General features: G+C 41.9%; 1 protein-coding gene across 1 annotated transcript in view; it reads right to left on the reverse strand.

The window, feature by feature from the left end:
* Positions 1 to 22119, reverse strand: part of LRRC2 (leucine rich repeat containing 2) — a 1061896-nt gene that overhangs the window by 430113 nt on the left and 609664 nt on the right. Inside the window, exon 4 of the mRNA XM_086961157.1 lies at positions 13821 to 13977. Coding sequence (XP_086817283.1) covers positions 13821 to 13977 — 157 coding nt within the window. The remainder of the gene's footprint in view (positions 1 to 13820; positions 13978 to 22119) is intronic.

Genomic DNA, 22119 nt, shown 5'->3' on the forward strand with positions numbered 1-22119 from the left:
TTTTAGATGTTGTCTTAGCAGATCGCGGTGGGGTATGTAAAGTGATCCATTCGAGCTGTTGCATTTTCATTCCAGATAATGCTCCTACTGTCTATCAAGCCATCTCGAAGTTGCACAAGATCTCCGAATCCATACACGTGGATGTAGGGGATTGGACGCTACTCGGTTGGTTTTGGGGCCTGATGTCGACTTGGGGTTGGAAGATTCTGACGATCATCGGGGTTGTGGTAGTGTTCCTGTTCACGTGTTGCCTTTGTGTGCAGTGTGGTCCTGCCTTATGTGGCCTCTGTGCTACAACGTGTATGAGACAACCATCTGTTACCAAGGGGACTCGGTTGGACAGAGCTATGCTACAACGACATCTTGATGGTCTGATGAATATCAAGTATGATTCCGACTAGTGCTTGCCTACATGAGGGCAAAAGGAGCGTCTGAGGTTCCGTGACAATTGTAAGTGGTGTTTTCGACTCGCACGAATATGGTCGAGTCTAGTATCTATGAACCGCAAATGACGAGTTTTGTAAGTGTGCGCAGTTTCGCTGTGCTAACTTAAACCGTTCGTTTGTTATGTGGGTTTGTCATCTGTACCCACGGGTTCCATCTTAGATACGGCATCCATTTTGTCTCTTGCCCTCAAGTAGCCAGCGAACGGACGCTGTCCGCTTCGCGACCCTGGGACTTCCAAGATATGGCGAAAGACACATGTTCTTTGTAAGTGTCTTTATGACGAGGGGGATGCTACTGTAAGGCAGATGGCGCCGCTCGAGGCTCATCTTGCCGCACGGGCTTATTGTCTCAGCCGTGCATCTCATTAGGCACGTCCCTTTGATGCCTGTATCTCGTGCTTCTCGACACTCCCCTTTTACACCCTTTCCGATCTCCCTACTGTCTCCGTCTTCCTCTGCACCTGTCTTCGTTCCTATTTCGATCTACTTTACTGCTGATTGGAATTTGCTAATGGTGGGAAGATGGGTTTTTACAGTTGGGAATCGCCAAATGTTTCCGCACTTATGTTCCGGACCTTGTGTGTTTTAAAACGACCAAAGCGACCCCTCTGGGAGCTAGATGTGGGAACTGAGTTATAAACCTTTGTGTTCAATGTTAGCCTATGGGTAAAAACTGTATAAAAGGAGCGATCCACAAATACAATTTGAAGCAGTCTCCCCGAACTACACTCGATGTACTTCCTGTGACTTCTGTGTTCCCTGCAGTAAATAAACCTTGACTCTTTGACGCCGAAGGAAGTGTCCCGTGTCTCTGTGACTTGTACGCCGGAGCAGGTTACCCACGAAGGTTTCAGGTGTTGTGCCCTGGCACCGCTGGGTCCAAAGAACCCAGTCCTTCAATCGCATCATCATCGCATTGCCGCATCAAGGGCGCCATCTTCTCGCATCGCAACTGGATCGTCGCATCGCATCAAGGCACCATCTTGCGCACCGCAAAGGGCCCGCAGGCGGAGAATCTATGCATCTCCACCGCATCACCACCGCACCGGTAAGGCTCACGACGAGTCCCCTACTCTGCGCAAGCATTGAGGAAGGACACAACTGTTCCGTGGGGAAAAACCGACGCATCCCCCCTTTTGCAAGCCTTTTGTTCACTTTGCGTTACGCATCCAGGTACTTTGTTGAGAACTTTGTCACATTTACCAACAACTTGAACTAAAAGACTTTAATCATCTTTCAAGTAATCTTAAGTGTAGGTTTGTGGATTTTTGTCGTTTTTGGTCCTGTGTTAGGTCTATATAAAGAATACTTATTTTCATAAAACCTGTGTTGTATCCATCTGTAGTGTTTTCACTGTATTACTGTGTATATTCATAAAGGCTTAACACACTGCCTCTGAGATAAGCCTGTCTGCTCTTGCCAAGCTAACAAGGGGGTGAGCAGGGGTTATTAAGGAGTGTAATCTCCTAATCCTGACTTAGAATTAAGGGTCCCTATTTGGACAAAGGTGATAACCATTGCCAACTAGAGTCCCCAGATCTAACAGTCATCATCTTTTGTGCTTTCCAATGTTGCAGGCTTTTTCCCTGCTGTGTGGAAAGGCGATAGAGCTGCTGTTTTCTTTAGCCGTTTCAGCATCGGGGCATATTTCTGCTCCGACATAGTGATTGATTGATTGATTGAATAGAAATTTGTAAAAGCGCTACTTTGCCCAAAGGCGTCAAGACACAAATGATGGAATAAAGCCAGGTACAGATATAAAGTTACAGGGTATGGAGGCCTAGGAGTAGGCTTCAGTAAAGAGCAGGGTTTTAAGGCCCTTTTGGAAGAGCAGAAGAGATTCCTGGCCCCTGAGTTCCAAAGGGAGCTCATTCCAAAGTCTAGGGGCTAGAGAGGAGAAGGCCTTACCTGCCCATCTCGCTTTAGCGACTCGGGGGACGGACAACAAATTCTGACTGGAAGAGCGTAAGGCTCTGCCAGGGACATAGGTCGACACTTAGGTCCTAATGTCCTCAGCACCAGCACCATGAAGAGCCTTGTGGGTGATGGTCAAAATTTTGAATTTTATTCTGGCATGTACCGGGATCCAATGGAGACTTCTCCTGATCCTGGTACCTGAGGAGCGTCTGGGGGCATTGACAAGAAATCTCGCTGCCTCGTTCTGGATGACCTGCAGGCGATGGAGTAATTTATTACTCATGCCAAGGTATAGAGCATTGCAGTAGTCCAGTCGCGAGGATAGGAGGGCAACTGCGACCAGTTTCCGGGCATCAGGAGAGAGGTAGTGGGTAAGTTTTCTTAATATCCTTAAGACCCCACAGCAGGTTGAGACTGTGTTTATAACTCCCAGCTTTCGGGCGGTGGGGGAAGGATGGGGGCAAGTTCCAAGTGTCTGGGGCCACCAATCATCTGACCAGATCTCCTTATTGCCACCAAAGACCAGGATCTCCGTTTTCTCCCCGTTTAGTTTAAGGAAGTTCGAGGCCATCCAGCCAGCCACTGCTTCCATGCAATTTCGAACGTTTAGGGCCGTGGTCTCGACAGAATGGGACAGGGAGGCCATAATCTGGGTGTCATCGGCGTACAAGAGCACTTCCAGTCCAAAAGTTCTAACAAGCCTAGCAAGAGGGGCCACATAAATGTTGAAAAGTGTGGGACTCAAAGTGGAGCCCTGCGGGACTCCACATTGCAAAGGCATGGCATTGGAAAGGAAGTCACCCAGTTTGACCCTTTGCTCCCGATAGTTAAGGAAAGAAGTGAGGAGGCTCAGAGCCAGACCCTTCACCCCCGTCTCACTGAGGCGGAGGCCAGACTGGTAGGGGACAGGGTGTTGAATGCTGCTGTAAGGTCGAGTAGGATCAGAAGAGTAGTCTGACCCCTATCGACCTTAGCGCGGATGTTGTTGACCACCACTGTAAGGGCTGACTCAGTGCTATGCGCCTTTCGGAAGCCATGCTGAGATGGATCAAGCAGGCAGGTCTTATCCAGAAATGCGCTAAGGTGATTACTGAAGCAACACTTAGACTTTCTATGGCAACCAGGTAAAGTCTCTGGGTCCTTGTTTTGTGCATGGCTTCAGTGTTGCCAGTTGTTCAGGGAGGAATCTTACTGTTCGAGTTGGGGGATCGTCTCTCTCTCTGTCACTGCTCAACTGTGTTCATCCCCCGTCTGTAGACTTGCTGTTTCCAATCCATCATTCAGCTTGTGTCCAATTACTGCTTCACTGTCTGGCTCTCTTGTTCCCCTCGATTTATGTCAGCTGAGAGTGCTACCTCTGGTACTTCGTTTTTCTCAGTGTGCTGTCCAACCAGTTTCTATGGCGTGTTGTACCAGTAGTTATTCCTTCACTGTGGGGGGGGGTTTGTTCTGCCAGAGTCAGGTTGCCTGTATTGTTGGTGGGGAGATACTGTGCCAGGTCAGGCCAGGTGTGTGGGAACTTTGGGTTTGTCAATGATATTCTTGTGTGAGGGTATCTTCTCTGTGCTCAACCAAGATGTCGTATTTATGGTGAATTAGTTATTCAATATACTGTACTTCTTCCCTGTTCAACAGTGTCGCTTCTATGATTGGTGATATTTATTTTTTAATTCAGGAATTTTGTTCTGGTATGAGTGATTCAGGGTTTCATCACTCATTGGTATGTGGTTTTTGTCTGTCTGGAGTACTTGGTTCCAGGAGTCACCACTCATTGTACGATTGTGTTGTTGTGCGAGATTTTCACACGTTACACTACATGGGAAGGTGTTTACCCTATGGGTGGTATTCATTCATTTCACTAGTGTTGCTACTTGCCTCTTGAGGGAGGGTTATATGGGTAGCGTACACCCACTTTTATTGTTTTTTCCTTTACTTGTAGGATGGCTAAATGGGTGTTAGTCCCATTTCTACTAATATTTTCTTTAGACCCTTATATTAGGGTTGTCTTTAGGGTATATAGTCCCATTTCTTCATATCACATTTCTTACCCTTACATGAGGGATGTGTCGATGGTGTGTAAGTCACCCTGTGCTACACATTTTCTTTGGTTGTGTGTAAGTCACCCTGTGCTGCACATTTTCTTTGATGGTGTGTAAGTCACCTTGTGCTACATGTTCTGTTTGCTGCCCTTTGGTGAGGAGCAGCTGTATGGGGTTTATTCACCCATTATTTTTTATGTTATACATTTGTCTACCAAGCATTTCATACGCTAGGTCATGTCTTTCTGTGTCGTGCCTCCTCTCATGCTTGTCTGGCCAGTGGGTGTGGTTGTTGGTAGTCATAGGTGCAACTGTGTCGTTCAGCTTACATTTTGTTTCTTCTACCATATTTTATGCTTTATTTTATTAAATTTATAGAGGGGAGGATGTGTTATATATTATCTTGTATATTTATCTACGCATCTTCTCAGTGCTTCTCAATTTTTTCTTAATTTTTTCCTTAATTTTTTTTCTATGCATCTTCTTCATCTTATTTATTACTTCTATCTATTGCATCTACTTAATTTTCTCTTGCATATTTTTCCTGTACATCTTCTTTATATTTTTCTTTAATGCTTACTGTGACTTTTCATTGTATATTTATTATGTCTTTTTCAGGTTTGGGCTTTAATACTTCTTGCATTTGTGTACTTAAGCATAATTTCTCTTTTTATGGTTCTTCTTGATAAAACCTTATTCAAGTTTGCAGATTCATTTTTGTGTTATATAAAGTGGAAGATAAATAGTATCCTGTATATGTAATTATCCTGTCACTTTCTCCCTAGCTGCTCAGCCAGTGGGAATTTGCTGTACGGAATCTTGGTGTGGTGATGCTGAATGGAATGTTTGGGTGAGGTGAGGTTTGACAGTTGGAGTATGGGCTGAGCAGCAGGCATGCTGCTCCTGGTTGGTCTGCACTACATGAACTTAACAACCTACAACTAAGACTGAATATACCTTCTAAGATTACATCTCGGCTACTGGACATCTTTATTACACTATGGCTCCCCCAATTTATCTCCTGCATATGCCCCAAAGCACCCCCTTATACCAAAAGCCTAATGTGTGTGTGTCTAATTCTGTTGTGCAGATAAAACCTCTCTTTCTGCACTTCCAATTTGCTGCTGCTTGTCGGCTGTTTCTGTGTGGCCAGGTCTGAAATACTAAGCAAGCACACTCTCCCTAAAAAGAAGCCCACAATTAGCAATAAGCTTTCCCTACAAGCCTAAATGTACTTAGCCCTCACAAATCAACAAAAGGAGGATAATGAGCATTAAAAATAATGTATTCACATAAGTGATGGAAACATTTATGTAACATGCATTAAAATCATGTTCATTATTCTTTGCAAAAAGTAAAATACTCCCTCACTGACTACATGTATGCGATATCCCCAAGCTTCTTTAATAGAAGTTTAATTCCTACATTTCTTAGTTCAATTATATATCAACATGAATGCATTTATTTAAGATAGATTTTAGTGTTTTGCAATCAATTCATGTTAATTAATGCACTTATCTTTGTTCACAGTTTTGAAACATTTGTATATGCATTTACTTTCAAATGCTTTACACACTTACGTTCACCCACAATGCAGGATGGTCACCAACCTACAACTGTCTGGAGTCCCTTCTTTCTTCATGTTTATCTAAATAATCACCTCCTTTGCTCTGTTTATCCGGACGCTGGTAAAGTAACACATGATCTCTTCAATTGAGTCTTTGTCCACATAAACAGTTTTTGCAGTAGCTCTTTATATCTAGGTCCTGAGGTAGGCCGCGATCAGAACTTGATTAAGATGGCTGAAACTTGTAGACCGGTTGGTTGGACTAGTGCAGTCATTTATTCTTAAACTGCACATGCATTGTTTTTTAACCTTGTCACCAAGAGTTAACCATTAAATTCTTTTTTCTCTTGGTAGCCAATTTTAGATCACTTTTCACATGACCATTCTTTGCACTGCAACCATCACCCAGAACGTATCAAGTGCTTCGCACCTAGCGTATTTTTGGAGATCCAATCAAGTATTCTATAAAGCATCCCTGAGCTCCTCCCTCACAGTGATGGGGTTGTAGCCCTTGGTTGCACTAGGAATTGCAACCAAGAGGAGATCCCAGATGATGAAGCATGCCACCTCGGTGGGTGATGGGATTCTGTCCTCTTTAAAGGACTCCCCCATATTTGAGTAGGAGCCATATGTCTCTACTGTTTGCGTTCTAGAGCAGTTCTAAGCTCGAAAGACCCACAGAATATTTGTGTGATATAGTATTGGTGTTTGTGAATACATCCTTGCTGGTCTCTAAACCTTCCCTTAGACCCTCTACCCACGTTTTTGCATTGATTATGAAATGTATTGATCATTTCAAGGACTTTTGTTGTGTTGTTTTCCACACAGTATGAATGTGCTGCACCCAAATATCTGATGATCAGCTTTTGTCTAAAAGTTCAATACTATACTCTAAAAAAAACTTTGTGGGTAGTTCAGTTGTACCTAAATGCTGATCTAGGGTTAATAATGATGTGCCTTGAATGGAGTTCTATCTGCTAAGTGGAGGGTTAATTGAAATGCTGACCTATTTGTATGAAGATAAAGTGTGCTTTAAAAGTTTCATTGTGGTACAATTCTTTCTGAAACCATAGTATACTCTGTCAAAGGTAAGTGTTAACCTGATATTCTTGGCATGGCATTCCCCCAACTGTTTTGCCTTTGCCCCTCGTTTGCTGAATTTGTTTTTGTTGGCTTTAGGACTCTGCACTTCACCACTGCTAAACAGTGCTAATGTGCTTGTACTCTCTCCTTCAAGCATGGTAAAATGTACCTACACCTAATTAGCACATTTAATTTACTTATAAGCCCCTAGTAAATAGTACTACATATACCAAGGGCCTGTAAATTAAATATTAGTGGGCGTGCGTCACTCGTTGTACCACCCACTAATGTAGCCTTTTAAAAACATGTTTCGGGTCTGGCACGGCAGCCTGCTATGCTGTTTTAAACTATCATTTCGATCTGCCCAACCTAACCTTTTAACAGGTGTAGCTTTTTCTTTTTGATACTTATAAGTCACCACCATGTACACCTCAAAGTCTCATTGGATAGGGTATATTGTATTTACAAATTAGGATATGTGTTTTTAAGTTTTACATGTCCTGGCAGTGAAATATTCTTGTTAATGGCGAAGTAGGATTTTGAGTTACAATTTTGAAAAGGCATTTTCTTATCCCAACCAACTGTGTCTTTCTTCCAGTGTCCTGGGTCACATGTCTGGGAATGGCTTTGCTGTTGTGGTTAGTGAATTGCTTCCAGATAGCTACATAAAAGAGTCTTAGGTATGGACACTTTGGGCCATTCTAACAGGATGACTGGAAAGGAGGTGCACCCAGTTCCACAGGTCCTGGACCCCTGACTGGCATCAGTGGAAGCTCCTCCTATAAGAAAATCCTGAAATTTGGGCTCATGAAAACCATGAACAGACCAATTCACACAAAGAGTCTGCTCCAACGATGACCTCCAACATGATGCTCTGGTGAAATCTGCTCTTCACATAAACAATGACTGTCCATGATGACTTGCATGCAAGACTTGCACTTGGAGCTGCAGCAAGAATAGCCTGTGACAACCACCTACATGGAGCTAGAGCAACGACTGTCTGCGACGTCAGACAGCTCTTCACACTACACCGACAATTATCTTCGAAGCTTGACATGCTCTTCACACTACAGCGAGAACCGTATGTGCCACTCAACCTCCTCCTTGCATCGTTCCCCAATTCAAACGTAAACTGAGTTCTTCACTTCAGACTTAAACGGTTTCCTTTCAGTGGCACTAATCCAGTCCCTGTATCCAGTCCACACTCCTTTACAGTTGGCCTGAAATTGTGACTTCCTCCGTTCCAGTGCAGGTTCCGTTCTTTTTGCTGTTAAGCACCATTTTCACTTTAAAACTGAATATTTACTAAATGGATTTTTGTCATTCTGGTATTTTTTTAGTAAATTTTTTTTTAAATTGGTTTGGGATTTTTCTTTTGTTTACACTTCATTTCTGTTTGTTTGCTGCATAAATACTTAACTCACTGCCTCCAAGTTAAACCTGACTGCTTTTGTGCCAAGGTACCAAAGGGTAAGCATAGCTTACTGTACTGACTATTTGTGGTCACCCATACAAGGATTGTGATTGTGGCCTGAGCGGGGCTTCCATCCCCCTCAACCAATATAGAAGGTAATTGGAGCTTTGGTACTGCTTTTTTTACTTACTTTTTTCTGTGAAGCATTGTGTAATAATAGGTCAAATGAATGTCAAGTCTTATACTTAAAAAGGTCAAATTAGTTCACGACACAAATAAAACAGGGTTTTAGAATCTGTCAGTTCATTATGAAAATTATGAGTACCACATGTAAGTGATGTTTTAAATTGGAGATTTAAATGATTAGTGGACTGCCACAACATTTATGTCAGGGTGACGGAAATGTTCAATCAAAATGGTATCCTTCAACATTTTTGCCAGTTCTGCTGAATTTAAACCTGGGGATATTGCTCAAATAATTGTCAATCCAAAAGCAAAAAGAAATCTGATCCTCATTCTAGAGAAACATGAAGTTTCCAATACATCAAATAGAACGATTGTACTAGGGAAATCATCAAAAGATATTACACCTTTCAAATGTGAAGATTTGAACTCATAAGGAGAGCTGTATGCGTGCCTATTAGACAGATTTTACAGACGAACCCTGGGAACCCAGGGGTTTTGGATGCTCTGGTTTAAAGGACCTAATTAACAAGAGTACACAACTGATGTGAGCCATGAAAAGCCTCTACCATTTTTTGATTAGAGTGCATTGGATTGGAAAATAACTACATCAAACTACAATCCAGTATAATAAATGGGAATTAATAATAGAGATGATTTGTGGTATACAATCATAACTATTTTGATTCTTAAAGGCTAACAGTGTCAGTTGTTGTCAAAAAGCTTCTGCGTTACAAAGTATTATATCTGGCAAACTTGCCCCATTGTTTTCTAAAGGCACAGGGCCTTGTTTACAAAACAATGATGCACGTTGCCGCCTCAAGCCATTTTGCTACGAACAGCTGCATCATTTTAAAAGCACAGGGATGCGTTGTATTAACAACAATAAAATACATCTGTGTGCTTTCCCGTGCGCTAGTGCACAATTGTCTGCCATGTGCCAGTGTAGGCACCCGTGCGTCATATTGCAAGGGTGCCTGCATTGGGGGATGCACATTTTTGTGCAGGAAGGAAGGCATAGGATTCTGACGCATTCCCAGCTTTACAAAACTTTATAAATTTCGGAATTTGTCAGGTTCCATGGATGTTGGTTGGGAACACCCATAGCAATACCCATGGAACGCCCCATTCACATAGAGTAATGCATGAAAGGGGCTAATATTTACAAGACCATGAAAAGTCATTCAGAGTGACTTTATGTGCCATTGTAAATATGGGATGGCACACTGCACCATCGGTGCGTCAGAAAAAGTGACTCACCGGCGGCACATTGGCCTTGTAAATGAGGCCCACAGTATTTTTTCCGTGTATCAATGCATGGAACGTCATAAAGAGGCAGGTGTCTATTTAAAGGCATGTTGGGCCAAGAATATTCATAATAGATGCACTCCTATCACATCAGTTCAGTGAGGAGCAGCAGAAATGTTAACTTTAAAATGTATCGATTTCTCTTCCCACAACAACAACTTGCCTTTACCAGCACAGGTTCCCGTTTATTAGCTAATAAAAATAATTACAGTACTTTACATAAAGCAAAGAAAAATAATGGCAAAATGGTTGGAATCTTACTTCAAAATATAGAAAAGAAAACATTAGTCAGAACTAAGATTATAAATTATAAACAGAGAATTTGTTTTTTATATTTAAACAATTCAAATCATCTGCTCTCCTCTCCTTGTTTCTTGGTCCACAAAAACGTAGTCTTAGAGCAGGAAAAATTGTTTGTACCTGCCCACTTGAAAGAACAGATGTATATTTTTTCGCCTCCAACATAGCTGTGTTGAAAAAAGGACATGTTCTATTGTTTCGTGTTTGCTCTGACACAATTGACAATATGCGTTTTCGTGCATACCAGGGCGCCACGCACTGTCAAAAAGATAAAGGTGCGAGTAAAAAACAAAATCGCAGATAAGCCTTTTTTAACTAGAGTTTTGAATTGCTGCCAGATAAGTCACTTTAGTGTAGTTATATGGCTTTTTCATATAATGTGTCTGGTGGTACCTTTTGCACTGCCCCGGATCTTTTATCAAATTTACTTCAACAAAAAAAAAACTATTTTACACCGAGTCACCACCTTTTATAAATAGTTCTAAATTCAGTAAGGTACTTTCTGTAGAGATAATTATAGAATGATTTATTCTCGCTGTTCGCTTAGACAACTAGATCACATGAATAAGATGTTTTAGTCAGTAATCTTCAATCATTAAAACAGGCAATTAAGAAATTCATGCACGGAAGATTCAAAGGAGCTGAAGTAGTTCTCATGCCCGCCTCTAACCTATTTGGACAGTGCTAAGAAGAAGATCTCAGATTGAAAAATTGACTTGGACAAGTTATGCTGCTGGCAGTACATCTTTTATTTAAAACACCCAAATAGCTGTGGCTCTCTAAAGCATTGGAAGTAACTTGGTCTCATAAGCAGTCAAGGCCTGCACAATAGCTCTGTCATCATAGCTGGTCAAACACCTCTTGAATCCTAATTTTCTCATCCCCCTCAGCCTCAGCCTCATTTAGGGATCCTCGTGAAACTTCTCAATCTCATTATAGAAGGAAAAACTCATTAGTAGGATCCAATGACTCCGTAATGCCTGACATAGATTAGGTATGCCGGTGTACACCCCGATTGAGGACACTGTCTGTCCAAATCTTGGATGACAGAACATATGCAGCTCCATTTTAACTAGGTTCACACTATAGAAATACCATATACATACAAACATACACAGTTCTGAACAGATTCGGGTCTGGAAATATACTTTGACTATTAAATACAATATCATAGGATCCATGTGCCAGTATCTAAGATTAAAGCGATACAAAAGGGGATGATGGACGGAGCGTTTGAGCAAATCAAACACTCCCCCCAGTCAACTGATCTGGGTTTAATCCATCACCAATCTTTAGCTCACTCAGCCACCCCAGTACAGAGATCTGGGCCTAAATCCATTGTTTTTTTGCACTCCACACCACCCCAGTTCAGACATGGCCATACGCAAATCAGTCTGACCCTGTGCCTCATGGGAACAGTCCAGCCCGAACTGCCAAGCCATGTCTTTCATGTACCGGAAACAAGCATCCTGGGACCGGTTTCGGATTCATAATGATGGACGGAGCGTTTGAGCAAATCCGTCCATCACCACCCCCTTTGTACCGCAGTATCTAAGATTAAGGCACATCCTGTCGATGTTGATGTAGTCATAGACCTAGGAACCTTCTCTATATCTCTCGTTTGTATATAGCACCTGCAATGTATTCCCTACTGGCCTTTTGCCAGTATATGTTCATAGCCAGAAAGTAACTGCAAATATTTTGACACGGCAGACAGGAAAGTATTACTGCAATTAGAATTAGCATGCAATATATCTACTGTGCTAACAAGCTCCATATCAGGCCACACAAGGATCAATTGCTAGTTCACATTAGAACCCACGTACTGTATTAAGCTTTTAGGACATCTGATAAATAAACTATTGGGGCTGCAGAGTCATCACACAGAGGATACCTGGCAAATATAGGGTATGATGGCTCCTTCTTGAACTGTAAATTATTTCAAAGTTCCTCCATTTATGGAAAATCACATCTTGCATATAAACGTAATCGAGAAGTGTAATGCAGCTCAGAGATAAATATGAAATCATTCAGGCACATCAGACTTAGAACTACCATTTCATGTAACAAGTCATATTGTTGATAAATCTTGAGGGATACATTTTCCAATTTGAGATTTTCTATGCCACTGAACTACTTGTTCAGGTATTTTGCATGCTGATAACAGTGAGTCCTTATTAATGCTTTCATCTATTGGCAACAAATGAGCATTAAGAATGTTACATAGTATAGCATTGTTCGTTGGAAGGCATATGCAAGCAGTATGAAAGAGAATTCATCAAGAATGGCTCATTATTGGGAGTGAATGACATGGAGGGATCGATAAAAATAAAAAGAGGGAAAGGAGAAGAGTGAATGCTGAATTACCGTGTTTTGGTTGTAGGTGTAAAAACCATGAATTGCATGTAGGAGAGCAAAGAAAGCCGTTTGGTCCCTCTTAAAGACACAGTTTTACTGAAAGTTTGCCAAAGCCAAAATAAATATAGCCTCAGGCCCCTTAAACTGAGCTTTTACATATGCTCTCTTTAGAAGGGGTATTATCATTATTGGATAAATATGAATGATGAATTCTAAATTTCAATGCAGGCACATATCTGATTGTGGAAGTCTCCTGTTGTGTAATACCTATACCTTTCAACTTATTCCCTACAACCCATAGGCTCAAATCCTAAAACCTTTAAAAATTGCACAGATATCAAATCACTAGATCTAAAGTAGTTTACAACTTCCAAATGGGCTAACAATATTGGTAAATTTCCATGATGGCTTACGATATCGTGGGAAACGGAACCACTTGAAGAGTAAATTTCGATAAGATCAATCTATGTTTTTTCATATCCTCGCCTCTCACCTGCATATGTTGTAATTGGTGAAAAAAGGACAGATTTTCAGAAATGGATTACATTGATACCACGAGCAAGTGGATGCATACTTCAGAGATCATACGAGTGAATTAATAAAAAAAAATTAAAAAGGAAAATACCCATGCCCCCAGCTTATTGGGCTTCCAGACTATCGTCTCAATAGCCTTTCAAATGCCCTTACAAACTGTGCACATTGAGTGTGGACCTATCGCATGGCTCCTTTCGCATTACTCTGGGATCTTCCTCAATTAAGTACAACCTTTCAGTAAATCAATGAGGCTTTCGATGTACCACAGGAGTCCTGCCCAAGCTCCCTGTAAGACATAGTGAGGAGTGCCCAGGACATTCAGGGCAAAGTAGGAGGAGTGCATATCCTCAGAGGTCTTCTCTGAGAAGGAGGTAAAAAAAGAAACAAACACACAGCGTCTGTCAAAGTAAAGTGCACCTGTTTCAGTTATCGAGAGAAGCTTTGCATTCCATAAAGTTGTTGTTGGTTTCAGTGCCATCATGTTGATTTGAGCATTGTTATTCTGTAATGTATAAGAACAATAATATTTCTCCAACTTGAAACTGAAAAAGCATTTTACAACCAACATTAAACTATTAATTGAACCGATCTCGTTGGATTTGTCATCTTAGACAGCCAGAATAATTTAATATGAATTCGATTTTATTTCAATTTGAGAAAACGTACTTTACCTATTTCCGGTGGAAGGCAAGTGATGAGGTTTTGCGACAGCTCTAGCACTAAGAGCTCTTGAAACATTTCAATATAGGCAGGAATGGTTTGAATCTGGGTGTTATTTATATGCAATTCTTTCCAGTGAGTCTGTTCTTTCAGTGCTTCTGGAAACTCCTTAAAAACAAAAGTAAACAATTTAAAAATATACATGTCAATAGCAGAAAAATAGGAAAATAACTAACGTAGCATTAACATTTCCGAATCTATGACACCTAACATTGAGGACCCCATCTGTCAATGACCTCTACCGACTGTCATCTGACACCCTGGAAGATGTTATTTCTTAAATATAGAGCACTGCATGGATACATCCAAGGCAGTTTAACATATGATAGAGAGAACAGAAAATTACACTTTTACCACCCTCTTTGTACACAGTTAATTTAAAAATAAGCTATTTCATTCATTATTCATCACTTTACAAACAAATGACTTCAGAGTGGAAATGTTGTTGATTCTGCATTTTATGTCTAAGCAATACAATTGAGTACACTATGCAGATAATATTTATAAATGTGATTACATTTTACTAGGGTGCATACATGATATAAGTGTTATGACAGTGAGATGTAAAATGTACATACATTGCTTTTGCTACCCATGGACTTGTAGATGGAAACATTTTACATCCAACTTGGTCACAAGATAATATAACACTTGCACAAGGTCAGAGCACGGGGTGGAGGGGAGAAGAAAGACAGCTATACTCAGGTGAAGTAACAACATGGGACTGCTGCTGTACCAATGTAACTAGAGACAGTTCCCCAGAGACTGCAGATCTCTGGGGAGAGTGCTTTCCCTGCCATACGCTGATCTCCAGGCAAGTCCCTTAAAAGTTACTGTATTGTTTTTAGATCTCTACCTCATTGAATATGACAATAATAAACGTCCAATGAGGGTCTCCCGGTTTACATGGATTGCGAACCTAGAGCTTGCCTCTGAGGCCGAGGGGAGAAATGCATAATGTACCCCTATTTTACAGAGAGCGGGTATTGCCCTCTCTACACAGGCTGTGATAGACTGACAGTGGTGGCAGCAATAAATCTATAGTCAAACATACCTGTATCCCTGTATTTTAACAAATGTAGACAACTAGCCACCCTTCTTATCAAGTCTGTGCAATCTTCAATGCCGGTGGTCCTATTGCCTTTGTCTACCACTCATGTGTTTGAGAGCCCGCATGTTTACTGGGAAAGGATGGGGACTTGAGCCACTGTGTGCAATGTGAGCTGTTCTGCTGGATATTCCAGCTTCCCTGTCCCCTCCCCTCTCCTTGGAAAAGCCTGGTGTGCTGGAGGTAGACACTCGATCTTATCTGTGTTTAGCTCCAATAACTCTGCTAGGAGGGACCATTTCTGTTGATTGATGGTCAGACCCCCTAGTCTGGAGTTAATTAAAATTCCTCTCTGTGGAATAGTCCGGGCTGGCACTAAGAGCCTGTTCGGGGAAGACAGTAAGTCATCCTTTACATGCTTTGGACATGCAGTGAACATGCCCCAAAAAGTTAAACACACAAGATGATGGACGGAATGTTGCACAATGGCAAAACATTCACCCCAGTCACAGATCTGGGTTTAATCCATCATTATTTTGCTCACCAAGCCACCCCAGTTCAGACATGGCCATATGCAAATCAGCCTTGACCCTGTGCCTCATGGGAGCAGTCCAAACCGAACTGCCAAGCCATGTCTTCCCTGGACCAGAATCAAGCATCCTAGGACTGGTTTCTGGCTATCAGCCGTCTTCAGCCTGGATAGCTTGACTCCAGTGTGTAGTGAGCACGGGACCCACGTCTGGGCATACCCTTCCCACATAGGGTGAACAGCAAAACACAAGATGATGGACGGAATGTTGCACAATGGCAAAACATTCAACCCCAGTCACAGATATGGGTTTAATCAATCGTTATTTTGCTCACTAGCCACCCCAGTTTAGACATGGCCATATGCAAATCAGTCTTGACCCTGTGCCTCATGGGAACAGTCCAGACTGAACTGCCAAGCCATGTCTTCCCTGGACCGGACCCAAAAGGTGCCTTGAGATTGGAGGGGCACTGAGGAGTCAAAAGTAGCAGACACTCTGATTGGATCAGCATATCCATCTGAAGTGATAAAAGTCTAGCCTTAACAGTCAGTGTTTGTTCAAGAGTAGTCTATCGTTTGACAAGGCGTCCGTCTCACACAATGTCCATACATGGAAGCCAGCCGCAATAAAACAGCAAAGGAAGACCCAGACAGCCAGAGACTGTGCCTGCAACAGCCTACACATTTCACCTTGCTGAATCTAACTAGACAAATGGAAGTATAAGAAGGCTGGTATTGAGCAACAAGAATGTTGGAGCAGGTGCTGCTTAATTATAGTGTAATGTATACTGCTCTCTGAGTGGTTCTTCCTCGGGTTGGGGGTGGTTTGAATATATATAGCTGAGAACAACATTGCCTGGGCTAATGCTGGGCCACTGTGAGTACCGGTACTCTCCTTTGTTTGAGGAGAAATTCCGGTACTCAAGGGAAGAAAACTAAAACATGCCAAAACTCAGTACCGGTGAGTGCCTGCCCATTAAAAGCACTGATCTCAGTCCTAGCTCCTCAGTTCTAGATAATTTTTTCTAATTTTTCGCAAAACAAATACTAAATTACTGTGATGGAGATGAAAATATCATGTGAATACAGTCAATCAGTCAAAGAAGTCTTTATTCGATTTGCATCATAAAAGACATACTATACAAATACAGCACAAACCCAGGTAAAATATCATGATAAGATCCATAAATATGAAACATATTAAAAACAAGAATAAAAAGTTATTAAATTGAGTATACAAAGACTCGCGACTGAAACTATCAATAAAACATATAGTGGTTAAAAACGAAATTCATGTGAAGTAGACAATCTTGTTAATCTACATGGTTCATAAAACACACAATGTATTAAGATCTCATATTCCGGGACCGAATTATCCACGCCCAACTGACAAATTTAGATACGCATATAACAATAAATTTTGTGGTTTCAGATTGCAAAATTCTTCTGGCAACCAATGCGGATCTGGTACCCAGCGAGTGACATACAGGCCTCAGCCAGGCTTGTCTGGGTTGTGAGTACATTGGGCAACAAAAAAGGAAGTGGTCGACTGTTTCCACCTCCTCCACACAAAAGGGACATTTGTCGGATCTACCATAATTCCAAGAGCAGGTTAACCCTCTGAGCGGGAGAGAACCTACTCTTAACTGATGATAGAGTTTAAGATCTAACGGTTTTGTAATAATGTCCCAATATTCCTCATAGTGGGGAGAGTCCTTGATAGCAAGGAATAAAGCAGTCATACAGCTTCCCATAACAGATGCCACCCTCTTTTCCCTGATCCTGCTCCAATACATTTCCTTAAGACGCTTCTTAGAGGGGAAACAGCAGTAACTGGATCCACAAATAAGGATCCCAGCCCCATATCCATCAGGCAAGCCTTTATTCCTGATAGCCAGGGAATCCTGTGTGCACCCCGAAGCCCCTTTACTTCCAAAGGGGCCTTAGCATACAATGACAGTTCCGGTGTCGTCCACAGGCGCCGCCAAAACGCCAATGGTCTATACCGAATCATGTCTTCAACAGGGCCACATCCTAGGTCATATAATAGAGGAATACGAGGTGTTGATTGGGGTAGCCCTATTGCCGATCTGAAAAATGTATTCTGTGCGACCCTAAGTTGGGAAGTGTCACTAAACCCCCACAGTTCTGCTCCATACATAATGGCCGGTAATATTTTGGAACCATAAATTTTAATCAAAGGGCCCAAAGGTTTGGTTAGGGAGTTTCTGTGCTCCTTCAGCAGAGCACCACCAAGTTGGGCATGCTTAAGAGTTGGGAGGTCTAGTTGCGGTTTCCAACTAAGGTTTTCACTAAAGGTGACACCCAAGTATGTGAAGACAGCTGTCTGTTCATGGATGACCCCACCCATATTGACCCTAGCTTTAACTGGTCTTGTGCCACGGAAGACCATAAATTTGGTATTCCCAACGTTAACTTCCAGCTCATGTTCGCGGCAGAAGAGCTCAAAGCGAGACAGTGCAAGTTGTAACCCTTGTCTCGTCTTAGAAATTAAGAGCGTGTCGTCCGCGAACATGAGCAATGGAACTTTCTTGCCAGCAAGGGAGGGTGCGTCAATCGGGTGGTTATAAAAATAATTCATAACCCCATTGATAAACAGAGAAAACAAGGTAGTAGCTAACACACACCCTTGTCTGACCCCTTTAGAAACCTCAAAACTGTCGGTCACCTCCCCAGGCTTACCCCATCGAACTCTAGCATAGGTATGTTCATGCAGGTTGATGAGGAAGGCTACCAACTCTTTAGGCATAGCCATCCCCAATAGTACTTCCCATAACTTAATCCTCTGGACAAGATCGAATGCAGACCTTAGGTCCACGAAGGCCGCAAATAGCATGCCGCCCCCCTGGAGGACCTCTTTCCAGTATAGGAGCATAACCCTAAATGCCTGGTCTAGGGTACCAATATGGGACCTAAACCCCGCCTGGAGGGGTGTTAATACATCAAAATCAGCCATCCAGTACTGAATACGACCCAAAAGAATGCGGGCCACAATCTTTTGTACCAGGTCTATAAGACTAATTGGACGATAGTTCCCCGGGGCAGAGCGATTGCCCTTCTTGTAGATAGGCAATATCTCTGCCCCTAACCATGAAGCGGGTACTAATGCTCCACTTAATACATCTCAATAGCATTCAGGTCATTACTCAACCTATAAGGGCATCACTTTGGACTCTGAATTCAAAAACTACTTTTTTAAATTATTTTCCTAAATTCTTTTCTAGGTGCAAACCACCTGATGATCCTGTATAAAAAAGTGCTTACTTGCTGAACTTTTGGGGCATCGTGATTATTATATTGTAAATGAAACAGTCTAATGACAATATTAGAAACAAAAAACATATTTTCTCTGAATTTGTTAATTATCAAATCGTATTTCATGTAATACACGATTGGAAAATAACAAGTTTTTATCATAGCAAATATGTGTTGAAAAATATAGATGATAAAATGTCTTTAAAGACTGCCATAAAAGTAACAGGCATTTATGCCTAAAATTGGCTGTGCATAAAATAACTTCTCTTTTTATAAAGGGTAGCTTGGACTGTGTTTGCTGTAGTTTTCGCAAGTATTAAATACTTAAAGGCTAGAAGAATGATCTTATTTAAACCTGAATGGAAGCACAATCACTATTCTACTAATTTCATCTTCACAAATAATAATTGTGTCCTTGCAGAACATGCACATTTTTAGATAACTCGTTTTATAAGCTCTCTTCAATATTTGGCTTTACAGTAGCGTTCCTAGCTGTGGTTATGAAATAGATGTTCTCATGTTAAGTAGCTCGAGTCTAGAGCAATCATAAGCCTTGCTCGGAACTCTGATTTCTAAGGACTAACACTTGAGGACTCTCTCGAATGTCTTCCGGAATCAACTTATTTTACTTTAACATCCATTAGTTCTTGAATTTAAATGCCTGACGTGTTCTTACACTTATACTTCCTTGCACGCAAAAGACACTTTTTCAGCAGTCAACAAAATGGTGTTACATTGTGCACCTTCTCCATTGTATTCCTGAATATTGCAAGGTAGCTCAGTGAATGCCTAATACCACTGAATATGCTATAGCCAAGACATTTTTAGACTCCCAGGCAGCCATAAATTAGTCATAACACACTTTTGTCCCATGTCACATGAAGCACCGTTCTCTAGATCCACTACAAACCTTAGCTCTGCGGTGAATGGTTTAGTTGGTAAGGCTATGTGTTTGGTTGGATCACTTCCACTTAAAATGGAATGTCCCCTTATCCTCAGGTATAATAACTGCACCTCTGCCTGGGGCAATACCTAAGCGAAGGTGGAATATACTTTGAAACTCGGGTACCGCAAGGAAACTCAGGCTGGCAGGTCACAAGAGCACCAAGGCTGCTGACCAGCATGCTCCCTCAGCAAAACACTCAGAAAAGGGAAAAAGTTTTTAGCCAAAAGGTTCGACCCCTATTTAAAGCTCCGTAAAACCAATCTCAGATAAATAGAGCATCAACGACATAATTTGCTGCCCTTTAAGTTGAAATACAAAGAAGGTTTAAACCACTAAGTCAGGAAATGAAAACAAACTTTTTATTCTAATTTGATAAATACTCTATTGATGTGCAGAAAAGCGTGCTTTCAATAAAATGCATAGAATGCTGACGGATACATCCAGTGTATCACTTACCGTTGCTCCATCCCAGGATCTGTGTAAGCAGGCGAACATCTTTTTCTTGGAGAAGGTGAGAAATATAAGCAATGAGATAGAGAGTACCTGTTTTGGGCTGTCTTGGGGTGTGGTGACATGAAGAGAGGTGTGAGGGCCTTTGTTCACATCCTTTTCTCTTCTTCGACTGGCTGATTTATTATGGTTGATAATTCTGGTGACTTCAGGTTACCTAGCGGCCCTTGCCCAGTTAGAAAATGTAACCATCTCACGCACGTTATTACTTAACCTCTCTGCCATTTGCTAAAGCGCTCCCTGGGGATGGGCCAGGTACCCCAAGCAACTAATATTCCATTGCTCAAAGATCCCGCTCTTGGCTCTTTCGTGTTTTGGTAATATTCTATGTGGCGAGAGTGCTGGAAAGGTTTGTAGCCAGTATTCCCTAGGGCCACGGATGCAGCCCAGAAGTATCTCAGCGGGACCCGGGAACGTTTCCACCCAGACCATAGCAAGGGAACATAAGAGGGACCCTGAGAAACTAGTTCTAGGGGAACATCCAAACCGGGGAAGATACAAAAAGAGAACATGTGTGGATACCCCCACTGAGCTAAATAAAATGGGCTGTAGCTCCATGTGTAAAAATGATCACCCACAGAACAATTCAAGTCACAGTTATTTATTCATCATCATTACTTTTTTTGGCAGAAGTAATGATGATGAATAAATAACTGTGACTTGAATTGTTCTGTGGGTGATAATTTTTACATTTGGAGCTACAGCCCATTTTGATTAGCTCAGTCGGGATCCGCACATGTTCTCTTTTTGTTTCCACCCAGACCATAGCATGGAATTGATATTGGTGCCTATTCTGCTTGAGCTCCGGATGGACCTAGACTGCCCTAGCGCATTGATCCTGCTGGATGTATCAGCTGCCTTTGATCGGGTGGATCATGCCATTCTTCTGGATCATATCCGGGTGGTCGGTATAGAGGGCTTGCCTGTACAGTGGGTTCGATCAGTGTTGATGGAGCGCTTCAAAACTGTGCGGCTTGGTCATTATATTTTACAAAGAGTCAGTGTGCCCTACAAGGCTTCTCAATATCACCCCACGCCTTTAACATTTGAGACCACAGGCACCTGTGCACACAGAGTGGACAATGAAAGCCTACATGTATGCAGATGACACCCTTATTCTGTTAAGGCTGGACAACAAAGCAGACTACGTTTTAGGGGTTCATCAGTTCACGGAAAGGGGAGCAATATGGTGGCCTTTACTGCAGAAAAAACTGGTGTCTAAAGGTGACTAATCGTGGTGCATTCTGATCCAATGCGTATTGGCTTTTGAATTGGGGGCTCCCCCTATGCCAGTGCTAATGGCTAAAAGCTTGGAGGATAAAGATAGATTCAAATCTATCCCTGGCCGACCAGGTCTCCTGAACAGTATCAGAATGTTGACACAAACTGTACATTTTGCTTACAGTTTTACCTTATATTGTACGGCAATGCACGTTTAAGGTAACTCAGGGCTTGATCCGATCCAGGCTTGATTATGCCAATGCGATTTATCTGGAAATGGCAGTGACTCTGATCAAAAGACTGCAGCCAGTACAGAACTCAGCCCTCCATGCTGTGGCAGGAGTCTCAAGATTCGATCATAAGCACGTTTATGCAACAACAACAAAAAGAAAAACAATTCTAAAGTTGGTAAAACGTATATCTAAGCGGCTCTACTTTCTCACACAGGGACTAGATTCCTGTTTAAGCAGTTCAGTTAAAATGACCGAATAAAATATAATATCACAAGACTGGCGAGACGTTTATGACAGAAAGCAATGAACGCTTCCTGTGTCACAAGGCAATACTGAAACAGCATAAGATTAACACCCATGAAAACTGACTAACTGGAAATGGATTTACCGCGAGATAACAACAAGCACCTCGGGGCACCACGCAGCGCCTTTACCCTTTGGAGCTGATGCGCTTTTGAAAATACCGCAGTCTCTTATGCATATCTGT

This window comes from Lissotriton vulgaris, chromosome 3_1 (assembly GCF_964263255.1).
Source record: "Lissotriton vulgaris chromosome 3_1, aLisVul1.2, whole genome shotgun sequence".
NCBI lineage: Eukaryota > Metazoa > Chordata > Amphibia > Caudata > Salamandridae > Lissotriton > Lissotriton vulgaris.